The sequence below is a fragment of the Sinohyriopsis cumingii genome, chromosome 4 (genome assembly GCF_028554795.1).
Source record: "Sinohyriopsis cumingii isolate HCF-2022 chromosome 4, ASM2855479v2, whole genome shotgun sequence".
NCBI lineage: Eukaryota > Metazoa > Mollusca > Bivalvia > Unionida > Unionidae > Sinohyriopsis > Sinohyriopsis cumingii.
In genome coordinates, this window is record NC_142964.1 from 97624630 (window position 1) to 97637068 (window position 12439).

Consider the following 12439-nt stretch of genomic DNA (forward strand, 5'->3'; position numbering starts at 1 on the left):
TGTAATTTTTGAAAACAATTCTCTAAGTCATGTATCCAGTGTACTGAGGCATCACTTGACAGCAAGGATATGGTTTAGGAGATATGCTGAAATCGGTCTTTTGTTCAGTGGCCCCGGTTTAGAAACCATTGGTGACAAAATAATTGCACGTTTTGAGAGATGCCTCACTGACGCACAGCAAAGAATTTCTCCAAAATGTCATCATCAACAAACAAAACCCCAAAGAAGCTTTCTTGAGATCAGGCAAAAATGCCTTGCTTCAAGCAGGCAGACATTTTGGGCTGACAAGAAACTCCTATAAATGCCCTGGACACCACCGAGTCAGGCATTCCTGCTTCCCTGACACCACAGCAAGGACAAGGCAGAAAGAGACGATGACGAAGACACCCTTCCAGAAGCCATCACACCCTTAGAGCAAGAAAGATAAAGAAAAGAAGAACCGTCTGAGACTTAGACATTTTTGATTATTGAAAAACAGAGAGAAAAAAGAAAAAGAGAAAATGATGTACCAAGAGTATTGTGCATGTTTCAAGTCGTAACTGGATCTGTTTGCCATGCCACCCATCATGATGATGATGCAAGAATCCCAATGTGTCAAATTTCATCTTGTCTCCTCTGTCAAGGACTCAGGATCAGCTTCCATTGAGTTTGAAATCAAAAGACAGCCCAAACATTACATTGATCTGATTATCAGTTACTTGTACTTGAAAGTGACAGTGATCGACACATCAACAGATGGTCCTGATATAAAGGATGAAGATAGGGTAGCCCCATTCAACAATTTCATGCATTTCTTGTTCATTGGAGTAGATTTATACTTGAATAACAAACTGGTCAGTAGCAGCATGGACACTTACCCTTACCGAGCATACCTGGAAAATCTCATGACGTATGGAAGAGAAGCCAAGAACACCCATCTGGATGCTTATGTTGTATGGAAACCTGACACAGCAGGCAAATTCAATGATACTGATTTAATTACAGATAAAAGAACCAAACCATGATGAAACAAAATCAAAGGACCCAGCAAAAATTAGAACTGATGGATCATTTGCGTTTAGACATGTAGTTGTATGAGAAGTATTTGCTGAATGGAGTGGATGTCTGCCTGACACTGAATCATAGCAGTGCCACTTTCCTTTTGAGAGCTGAGTCTGCCTATTACAAAACAGTCATTCAAGAAGCCACACTCTACGTATGTGTGGAAGTATTACCTAAAATGGGAAACAACATCAGTCACACTTTGAGCAGAACAAACGCCAAGTATCTGATATGATGTGTGCAAGTGAAAACTTCTACTATTCCCGTTGGACATCAATCAAAGTTTGAAGATCATCCATCCCAAGGACAGTTACCCAAATGTTTGATCATTGGTATCATCAAAAATACAGCCTTCAGTGGAACCTTTGAGGAAAATCCTTCTGAGTTTCAGCTCTACGACGCGTCCAAGATTGAAGTCAGTCAAGATGGCAAAACCTTGTGTACCAGGCTTTTCAAACCTGACTTTAGTGATGAGAAGAGGAATTGATTGAGATCATACTTGTCCCTGTATGAAGCCACAGGACAGTTAGGAACCAACAGCAGTCATGGCATGACATACGAGGATTATGCAGAAATTTTTGTGAGCCTCTGGTCTCACTCCAGACCAAGGCAGCAATGAGGGGCATTTCCACCCTATAAAATCTGGCCAAATTTGTGTGGAACTTCAGTTTGCAAAGACAATACCCATAAATAACACAGAAATGTCATACCGTATGCATAATTCGACAATATGATAGAAATCAACAGTCTGAGAGAAGTCATTCTAGATTGTTAGAAACTATGGAAGAAACATATCCCTCTTTGAATGGTGAAGAATCTTTGGAAATGGAACGGGAGGATACCATGGAAAGGACATAGTACAGATGTCCAGAACAAGAACAATATTTAGTCTCCTGTTTTGCCAGACAACTGGCTAATAAAATTATGGAACTGATCAAGAAAGATTGCTATGGATGTCAAAACGATCATCCCAGTCAAATTCAACATGATAAATATCTGATGCTTGGGGTATCATCTCAGAAGAAGCAGTGTTGCATCAGTGGTATAAAGACTTGCAATATAATTTCTTTCCTCCACTGATTGCTCTGGAGATTGATCACATTGAAGCTCTCTTGGCCCAGAGTGTGGAGACAAAGTGAAGAGACGATTACTTGACAGAGATTTTCAAGCAAAAAGTCAGGATTGAATTGATGACTTATCATTACCGGCGAGGAAAAAAAATAAGAAAACAAAACAACAACACAAAAAATGGATACCAGGAACTTTATAACCTTTTGAACAACATTTCGTATACCTCTTCTTGGAATCCTGTCATGTGTGCTAAAGATGAACTGCCTCATTGCAAACCTCAAGACCATCAAGCTTATGTCATTGACACAGATGACAGTTGTCTCCCAGGAACCCACTTGGTAGCTGTCTACTTTCCCCATGATGGTCATGTGGAGTATTTTGATTCATATGGATTGCCACCTTTGGAAGACAACATCATCGACTTTATGAGAAGAAATGCCCAGATGGCACTATTCAATAATGTGAAATTACAAGGCACAGATTCCATGATGTGTGGACAATATTGTGTGTATCTTCTTCATCAACTCAGTCTTGGATATCCCTTAGAACATTTAGTGACTTATTTTGATCATAACTCTTCTAGAAATGATGAGAGAGTAGATCAATGGTTTTGTGACCATTATGAGTATATTGTGCCTTTTGCTAGGAAACGTAGTGTACATCAATGGTCTAATGACCTACCTCCATGGAAGTCTAGCTTGACTTCATAACATTGTCAACCTTGTCAAAAATAATTTGAAGAAAAAAATTGTTTAACGCTTTAGGTACGACTACCACATCTCAGCGTCACCTTTAAAAAGCTCCTGAACCCCAATGACGCATATATGCAGTGTTGATAAGCCTAATTTACTACCCCAGTGTCACTTATGTGTGTATAGTTTAGCAGTACTCTAAATCCCAGTGTTGCATCTAAGCAGACGTGATTGCTAAGTTAACTAAACGTTAATTGGTTGAAAGTACAGAAGTTTACATATTTTTGATTATCATAACCAATGAGAGGACTGTTTACTCAACATTTTGATACAAGTGTTAAAGCTGAGAGGTTAAATTTAGACACAATGTCGGGGCTTTTCTACATTTTATGGATCACGTGTAGTCGAGATAAACAAAGATGGATTCCAATTCACATATGAGCAAATTTAATGGGTTCAGTGCAAGTAATATCGAAGAGTTTAATGGGTCATTCTTAGAAAATGGATCAGATATTGATATTAGTCCCATTTCAACACCAGATACAATGATCTGTAATCGGATGATGAGGCGGACATAGTCCCACTTGCGCAATGGAGTTATGACCTCGCTGTGTTCGAGATCAATGATTTTGATTCAACAATCAAGCTTGGACTAAGCAGTGAGAATGATTTTTTTTCTTCTCATGTTTTTTCCTGAATAACTGGTAGAAAAGCTTGTGAAAGAAACAAATGATTATATCAAGAAAATGGGGGACCAAAAGCAAGACCTGGGGCTGAAATGGTATGAAATCAGCATCACGGAGATGTGGGCATATTTTGGAATATACATCGTCATTTATGTGTGGATAATGACTGTTTTAAGAGGTACCACTCTTAACTTTGTAATATAAAGTGGAAATATATGAATAACAGACACTATACAAGGTAAGCTGTTTTTTATTTCACTGAAATCAGGCAAAAACTAGTGAATTAATGAATATAAATGTAAACATGTTTTCATTGTCATTTTATGTAGTCAGCCTTGATGATGCTCTAGTATTCAACCTAGCAACCAGCCTCAGTAGTCTCAGTAACTGATATGATAGCAATCAGCAATAGTGAAACTGCACAACAGCTGTAGTAGCTAATGGGTTAATTGTTAATTGTTAGTTGTTTGAATAAAAATGTTGTGTTTTGAAAAAAATTGTGTCTGTCATTTGTTTTCAATTTTTATCATCATACATAGTCTTTGACTTCTCTCTATATCCCTCACCCTAATATCAACTATCATAGTGTTCTGACCCAACAACAAAATAGTAGGGATGTTTTCTTTCGCATCCGTGCTTGAAGATTATAAAGTGAACCCGTCTCCAGTCTGACCATCATTCATTCAGTCTTGATCACAATCAGCACTTTAGTTAGAGATGGAAAGCTTAATCCCTCAACAGGCATGGAATGCGATAATACATCTTGATCTATGAATCGCAACAAGATGGAGACTTTGTGCCCAAGCTAAACGGACAACGCTCCTTCTAATTTGGGAAGATAACGTGGACAGAAACAATTGGAGACATGGACTTCAAAGTAGAAGACAGCCATTAATATGGTCATGTGAGGCATCACAGAATGAAAAAGCTACGAGCTTAAGCTCGCAATGGACATCACATGATTCATCATTAACTCCCCAGCCTTCTTCTAGTTATACATCACAGGCAAAGTCACTGCCAGTTCACCCTAGTAAAGCAGAAGATTACACTTTACAACTTCCAACAGTTACTGTCGCTGCTATACGTACATCACCTGTAACTAAGCTGGTGAATATTACTCCAAAGGTAACCACAAGCAGTAATGGAACAGAAACAGTAGTCAACAAACCACCACAACAAGAAGAAAAGGGGACTGAGGCTAACAAGGGTACCCCAAAGGATAAGAAAAATTTAATAACAACAGGAAAAGAAATAACACCTGAAACAAAAGTGGCAACAACTGCAACAGCAATAACAGCAACAACATCATTGGTACAACATAAAGCTGCATTAACAGTGAAAGAGGAAAAACCTGATGAATCAAACACACCTCATCAACACACGGCCACGAAAACAGCACTAGTGAAAACAACAAGAACAACAGTCCCTGTACCTCTCACTACTAAACCAATATCTGCAGCAATATCTACATCTATATCATCAACAAACATGAAGAAAACAAGGATGCTATGACAACAGCTACCACCACAGGACCATCAATCACATCAGTGAAACAAAGATTAATTAAATATTACACCAAAGAGGATCAAACCAGAACCAGAAGAGGACAAAATAAGAAAAAGGTAGATACTAAAAAACGGGCAGGTATAATCAACTACATCCTTGAACAAACTGAACTATGGAGTATAACACATCTGCTCAAAAACAATGAGACGACAGCTAAATACATCGACATACTGGGAATCCTCTTGCAAGGATACCATTTCTAATATAACGAAGGAAGCCTACCCAACAATTTGAGAAAAAATACACAGAAGCAAAAAAACACCTTGACGACAACAGCAAGCTAGGACAGAAGTTCCATGACTGCCCCTATGCAGTATTAGCCCTAATCGTCAACGAGCTGTACAAGATCCACAACATACAGATTACTCCAATCGAAATGCATTACCATTGGGACAGAATGGTGGTGGGAGACATGGTAGTCCTACAAGAATACAAGGGGATACCAAAGAAGAGGTTCAAAGCTCCAGAATACATATATCAGCTGATACCATCACCACCTGAGGGGTAAACCCAGCCCTTTGTAGGACTAAACCAATTGCCTCATATTAAGAGGTTTCAATTCGGGAAACCTCCACTTGATAAAACTTTGACAACTACCATGACCCTTTGAACACTGCTCTAAATTAAAACTAACAATTACCTGACTTGACATAAAAATTAGAAGGGTCACATTGATTGCTTTTAGAAATGCAATTTCAAGGTATGCATGTACACCAAACAAAAATTTTTATGATAGGAAAGTTTTAAACTAATTAGCATGACTCTAATTACAATTGTGGCTTACACAAAACTGGCAGTAGGATCTACCCACAATATAGACAACTGGGTTGAATTTGACATTTTTATTCTTGGCATTTCAGGTCCATTCTGGCTGACATTTGGCCCCTCCTTCTGGGTCCCTATCCTCCCTGCTGCTCAGACATTAAAAGACGAGTGTATGGGCCAATTCCCACTCATCTATAAATCAGGTGCCCTGATGAGCATGTATGCATGGAACTATGGTGACGTAATAGGAAAATTACTCAATCTTATGATACGTCTTATCCTGCAGTACACAGACATTTATATACACTGAGTGTGTGTTGGGTCCAATCCCACTCATGATAGCCTTCCATACAGGTTGCATGGGATTTATTGTCCCACAACCTGTCAGTTAAATTAAACAGCACTCTGTGAGTGCATCAATGCAGTGGAAGATGTGGTATCATTCCTTCCCCATCAAAAAAAATTAATCAGCTCCCCCGTGAGGGCACTAACCAGTCGTACATGCCCATATGGGCAAAAACGACTTAAATCAAATGAATGAACAAACAGTCTGACAATCCACTGCTGACTCATCCTCCTATAAAGATGTGTTCAAGACTAGCCAAACTGAACAAAGCTTACGTGAATTGACATCATGTCAGAAAAAGCATGATACTGAAACCTGAAGAAATGAAGAATGTCAGGATGTTGAAAGTGACTGAAAACCTGAAAGAAGAATTCTTCAGAAAAGAAATCAAGAAAGAACAAAAATAGTGGACAGACAAGTACAGACTTCAGAAGCAAAGATAGCAGAGAGAACAGCAGCAGAAGCAACAGCAGGAACCAGACAGAGGATTTGTTGACTGCCGTGTAGACACAAAAGAGTTTTCATTCTCTTTCCGGAAAAGTAGACTCTATCCTGTGGGAAAGCTTGCCGCCAGACGGGGATGCAATCTTAGACCATAAAAGATTTCCATAACTCCCTGTCCACAAAAACAGCCCTTTTCAGGGCTACCCTAATACTCTAGAAAAGACATACCAGTCCAATTGCTAAAATTTGTGTATTTGTGTTTGTCTGTACATTAAAAAATAGAAGTGTGTCTGTAAGTACATTGTTTCTTTGTTTTGTGTCAACAAATAGAAGTATGACTATCCACGCTTTGTTTTTTTGTCTTGTCAAATAGTGTTTTTTGTGTTTGTAAGTAAAATAGTCAACATGTTTCTTTTAGGTTTGCACAATCTATGTTTTTTTGGTGATGATATATGTCTTTTGAGTTTTGGTATCAGGGGGGATGTTTTCCTTCATATCCATGCTTCACACATATAAAGGGAAGCTTTCATCAGTCTGGCTACCCATCGTTGATTCATCAACTTCTAGACAAAATGAGCAGAACAGCAAAACTGACAGAACTTCAGATGGAGCATGCCAGGTGGCTTTTAGATGAGCTGGCTATGGACACCATAGCCAAACAAGCTAGGAGAGAGGAGTACGAAGAGGAAAAAAAGGAAAAAGAAGAAGAGGTAAAGAAGAGAGGGATCCTGTCTCACCTCATGCTAAGACCTCTGTGTCAGGTCAAGCCTGAGGTGAGAATGCCTCCACAGCCAGTACCAGAACCACAGCCACAGCCTCTGCCACCAGTACCAAGACCAGTGGTTTTTCAGACTGAAGACTGGAAGAGGAAATAAGGAGACCTCATCATCCCCATGTGTGGCATAGGAGAAGACAGACAGAAGTCTTCACTATTCCACAAAGTGAAAACTGACATGATAAGGCCACTCATCCCCCTTCTGCGCTTCCAACCATTCAAATCAATTGGAACAACAACTGGAGCCGCTGATGTGTCTGTGGTGCCCGGCCTGGGATATGTCACAATTACCCAAGTGCATCTGAAGTTCTAAAAAACGGCCCTTTTCAGGGTCAACCGGATCTCTAGAAAAGAGACACTATTCAAGTTGCCAATTTGTATGAGTGTGGAGTAGTGTGACTATAAACACTCACTCCCTTCCTGATATATGTGTGTGTTTGCTTGTTTGTTTGTTTGTACATGTGTGCATATGTTGTGTGGATAGTAGATTTTGGGTTTGTATGCATTTGCATACATTTGTGTGGACAGTGGATATTGTGGGGTTTTTTCTCCACCCCGTGTGTGGATAGTATATTTTGGGGGGTTGTATGCATGCACGTACATTGTGTGGATAATAGATTTTGGGTCTGTATACATTCAGGTATGTTTGTGTGGATAGTAGATATTCTGGTTTGTTTCTCATTCCCGTGTGTGGATAGTAGTGTCTGCATACGTGTGAGTGGATAGTATATTTGGGGTTTGTTTTTTCCTCTTCCTGTGTGTGGATAGTAGATTTGGGGTTTGTGGATAGTATATAACAGTTTTTCTTCCATTCTGTGCGAATAGTAGATAATATGTGAAACTAATGTAAGGGATGTTTTTATTCATGTCCGTGCTTGAAGTATATAAACTTTAGTGTTCATCATTCACGCCATTATACATGGAATAACCAAAGAAGAAGAAGGCAAGCAATCATATGGATAAGATGATGAAGTTACAAGAAGTGGTGGTTACGATTGGCATGGTAGAAGTGCTACTAGTGAGAATCAAAAATGGTTCCTATAGTCCATACATTTTAAAAATGAAATTGAACAATTTAAAAAAGGCTAAGGAACAACTGAGACAAATGATTAAAGAAGAAAAAGAGGAGAAGGATGAAGAAGACATACAGAGGATGAGAGAGTGGAATAACAAAGTAAAAAAGGAAATAGAAAATGAAAGAAGGAAAGAGGATGAATAGGAAAAACAAAAGGAGGAAAAAAATGAAAAAGGAATAAGACAACAATGATAACAAAACTAAGAAGACGGTGGAGGAAAAGAAGAAACTAGAAGAACAAGAATAAGAAACACAAAGGTCCTTTTCAGGGCCACTCCACTGTCTCGAAAAGATTTGCTCTCTTGCCAAAAGTTTTTTAGTTGATTTTATAGTTTAGGTGTGATTGATTTATGTTCATCGTGTATATATGTTGTATGTGTTATATATGTCTATGTCCCGCCAGTCCCACCCCACCATGCATTCTAGTCTTTTTTCCTGCTGTTTGGTCTGATTGAGGTCAGCCCCTTGCAACATTGTTACCAATATCCAGTACCGTGACATTACCTCACCTGTTCCATTTCTATTATTCCTATACAATAACCCAACTTTCCCTTGTTGCTATTAGTTCTCAATATTCCCCATGTTAACTTCCCCTTGTCGCTAAATGTTCCCAGGGTGATCTGAAAAGTCTTGTCACTAAACGTTCCCAAGGGGGTCTGTAATGTATTTTCCCACTGTCGCTAAAGTATCCCCTTTAACTACTAACAACAACTTGATTTAGAGCATTGTGGAAATGATGCACCATAGTGGGACCTAATCTAAGACTAATAAAAAACAACCACAATTCATGATGGTTACAGAAGACAAATTTTTGTCATCTGCAAGAATCATAAGGAGCAGTATTACAAGGTAAAATGGAAATCATCACACACACGTATCATGGAAATCCCCCAAAATATTATTGGCAAGTTTAATCAAAGAATCCCACAATCATAAAACTTTACATGACTGGAAGCATACCTGACCACACAATCCCCACATCAGATAAACCAAACAAATTGCTCATTAAAAATACATATTTTGTAATATTACTATGTGGCTTTTATTATAATTAAGATTTCTACAAATTTAACTCTTTTCAGAGCTCCAGGTTATAATTTCTTATTACAGAGGGGTGGGCAATTTGGTGTGTCTATTTATTCAATGAAAAAATTTAATTTTCATGATCTAAAAGACTTGATGAAATAAGTTATACATAAACTAATGGAATTTAACAAATTAACAGTTTTAAGAAGATGGGCAGATCGGAGACTACTAAGGTCAGATGGGAGGGTAACATTAGTAAAATGAGAAGTCCCCCCCCCCATTTTTATCTATCTGGAACAATGTTTTTCATGTGTTAATACCTACAGCATTCTCAACATCGATCTTGTATCCCTCTGCAACTCTTGCTACTTCATAGTGGTCAAATTCACATCCACTGCAATAAAATTAAGAAGAACCAAAGTTTTATTAAACTTAATTTGAAATAATGAAGATTTTCTTATTGGTATATGTGTTTTGATCATGGATATAATTACCTTGTGTCTCGATCATAGATATAATTACCTTGTGTCTCGATCATGGATATACTTACTTTGTGTCTCGATCATAGATATAATTACCTTATGTATCGATCATGGATATAAATATAATTACCACTTTATAACCTCTCTTATCAAGTCCAGTTTCAAACTGCATGGACCCAGATCTGCCACTGCATAATATGCAAATAGATCTGGGTCTCTGCAGTTTGTTAGGATCAATCAGTAGAACAAACAACATAAAATATGATCTGTCAGTGCATTATGCAATGGCAGATCAAAGTCTATATTGTTTTAATATTGAAATTATAAGCAAGTACACCACTCCCTCGATAACTCGCGCACATCGGGGTCCAGAAACATCAACCGTACTATAAGTGAGGCACGAGTTATTGAGGGACCTATAAAATAAGCCCAAAACCAATAAAGTGATTGACAATATAAAGGAAAAATAAGGGGGGGGGGTAAGCAGATTATAGTGTTGAATACTCACTTTATAATTGTGCTGAGATTAACTGTGAATAAATATCTCTTCATAACGGTGTACTTTGTTTATTATTTCCTAATAGAGCAACATTAATTTCAGGATAAATTACAGTATATTGTGGTTCTTAAGGTACCTTTTAAAGCTGCATTTCCTCAAAAGTACATACCAGTATGGGCAAAAGTTTTAATCCAGGCAACATTTTTAATAATGCCATAATCTCCAATTACATTAAATACATCTTGGGTTGCCAAAGATTATCAATCCATTTCATTCCATACTAATGGGGAATCGTATGGATTTATGATTCTTGGCAAGCAAAAAATGTACAATCTGATTAAAATCAGATCTCCACTGTTATACATGATGATCTGACTGCGAACACTTAGGGGTCATTTTCTGGTAAACTATGTTATAACCATAATCACTAATTTTATCAGCCAATCATATGAAGTCTTATATATTTGCATTTGGAGACTGAGCAGTGCAGATGAAGAGCATCAATGTGTACTGAACAATTTGATTCACTTTCAGATTTTTAAAAGCTGCATTTCCATTGGCTAATTCAAAGGCCACCAGAACATGACCCCTCAGGGGTTGTTGTCAGATCTTCATGTAGGACAGCGGAGATCTGATTTTAATTAGATTGCAAAAAATGTATTAATTGCATCTAATTAGAAATTTAATTTGTTAGTAGAAAAGAACATGCTGATTGTAATGTAAATGTTCAAGAGAGGAACTTTAAAAATAATGATTTCCTGGCAACTTATTGACCTGTACTATTGCTGACAGAGAATCAAAACAACTGTAAACAATCAATATCCAGCCTTTAATATCCATTTATGACCTTTGGCATTAATCATCTCCGCTGTGCATAGAGCTTAAGTACTTATGAATAAAACTGTACAGTGATGATGTCAGTCTCTCTATTCATTAAACTTTATATTAATCAATTCTCAATATTGGGAATTATTAATTAAGTCTTATTTTAATCAATTTTCCATCAGGAAAACTGTTAATTAAATCATACTGAAGTTTCATGATCATAGAAAAATCTTCTGTTTTAAAGTTTCACAGTTTCTCCAAGAAGTGATTCAGTTTTGTCACAAATAGAAGGATTGATTGACCACTGAAGAGAAAAAGTATTTTTTTGGGAAGTGAGTTACCCAGGATGATCAACCCTCTTGGTAATAGAATAGCTGCCTGTGCTCATGTGGGTAGTACTCTCCCTCAGAAGGGTGTTGCCCGTTCCAAAACTCCTGGCAATCGTCAGAATTTTCTCTGCCAGGTCCCTTGAACAGCCTGATACAAACCAGCTGAAATCAAAGAAAACAATACAGATCTACTAGAGCATTTTCTTGCAAACAGTGTAACAAGGACCTATGAATTCCCAACACTCTTTGACGACAATCTTGAAGTAATCCCACAAATCCCCAGCTTTACATATTTATTAACTTTACTCAGAATTCAAAGGAAAACAAAACTGCAGATATCTTTAAATATAATTTCACCTTTAATAGCAGTGACGATGTAAAGTCGTTATTAATCTGTAATTTTGAGTACAAGTTTAAACTATTTTTCTCAAACAATTACAAAATTATGGTACATTATGTGACTTTGTGACATCAGTCATCTGCATACTTGCCTGTGATAAGTATAAAGATGACTGACATGATGAAATTCTCATTTTATTTTAACTAATTAAATAACTGACTCCAAGGGCCAATAAATCACTTTACTTAAATAACAACTTAAATTAGAGCAACACAAAGTAGTAATGATAAATTCTAACTCAAATCAGAACCTACTGTATAATTGTTTTGTTTGTTCCTTTGTATAGACCTTTCTTATGTTTGTTGCAGGTAATACCTATCTCCTTCACCTATCTGAAAACTGTAGTATATCAGTTGGTAAAGTTTTGGATTAAACAGCCATGGGTTGCAGGTTTGCAGGCCTGGCCCTAGAGCAAGG

The 12439-nt window shown here is 37.6% G+C and overlaps 1 protein-coding gene across 3 annotated transcripts in view; it reads right to left on the reverse strand.

The window, feature by feature from the left end:
• Positions 1-12439, reverse strand: part of LOC149801734 (uncharacterized) — a 168911-nt gene that overhangs the window by 94762 nt on the left and 61710 nt on the right. For all 3 annotated transcript variants that reach the window (XM_089956045.1, XM_089956047.1, XM_089956044.1), the window contains exons 7-8: positions 11635-11784; positions 9812-9881 (exon numbers count right to left, since the gene is read on the reverse strand). In XM_089956045.1, coding sequence (XP_089812171.1) covers positions 9812-9881; positions 11635-11784 — 220 coding nt within the window. The remainder of the gene's footprint in view (positions 1-9811; positions 9882-11634; positions 11785-12439) is intronic.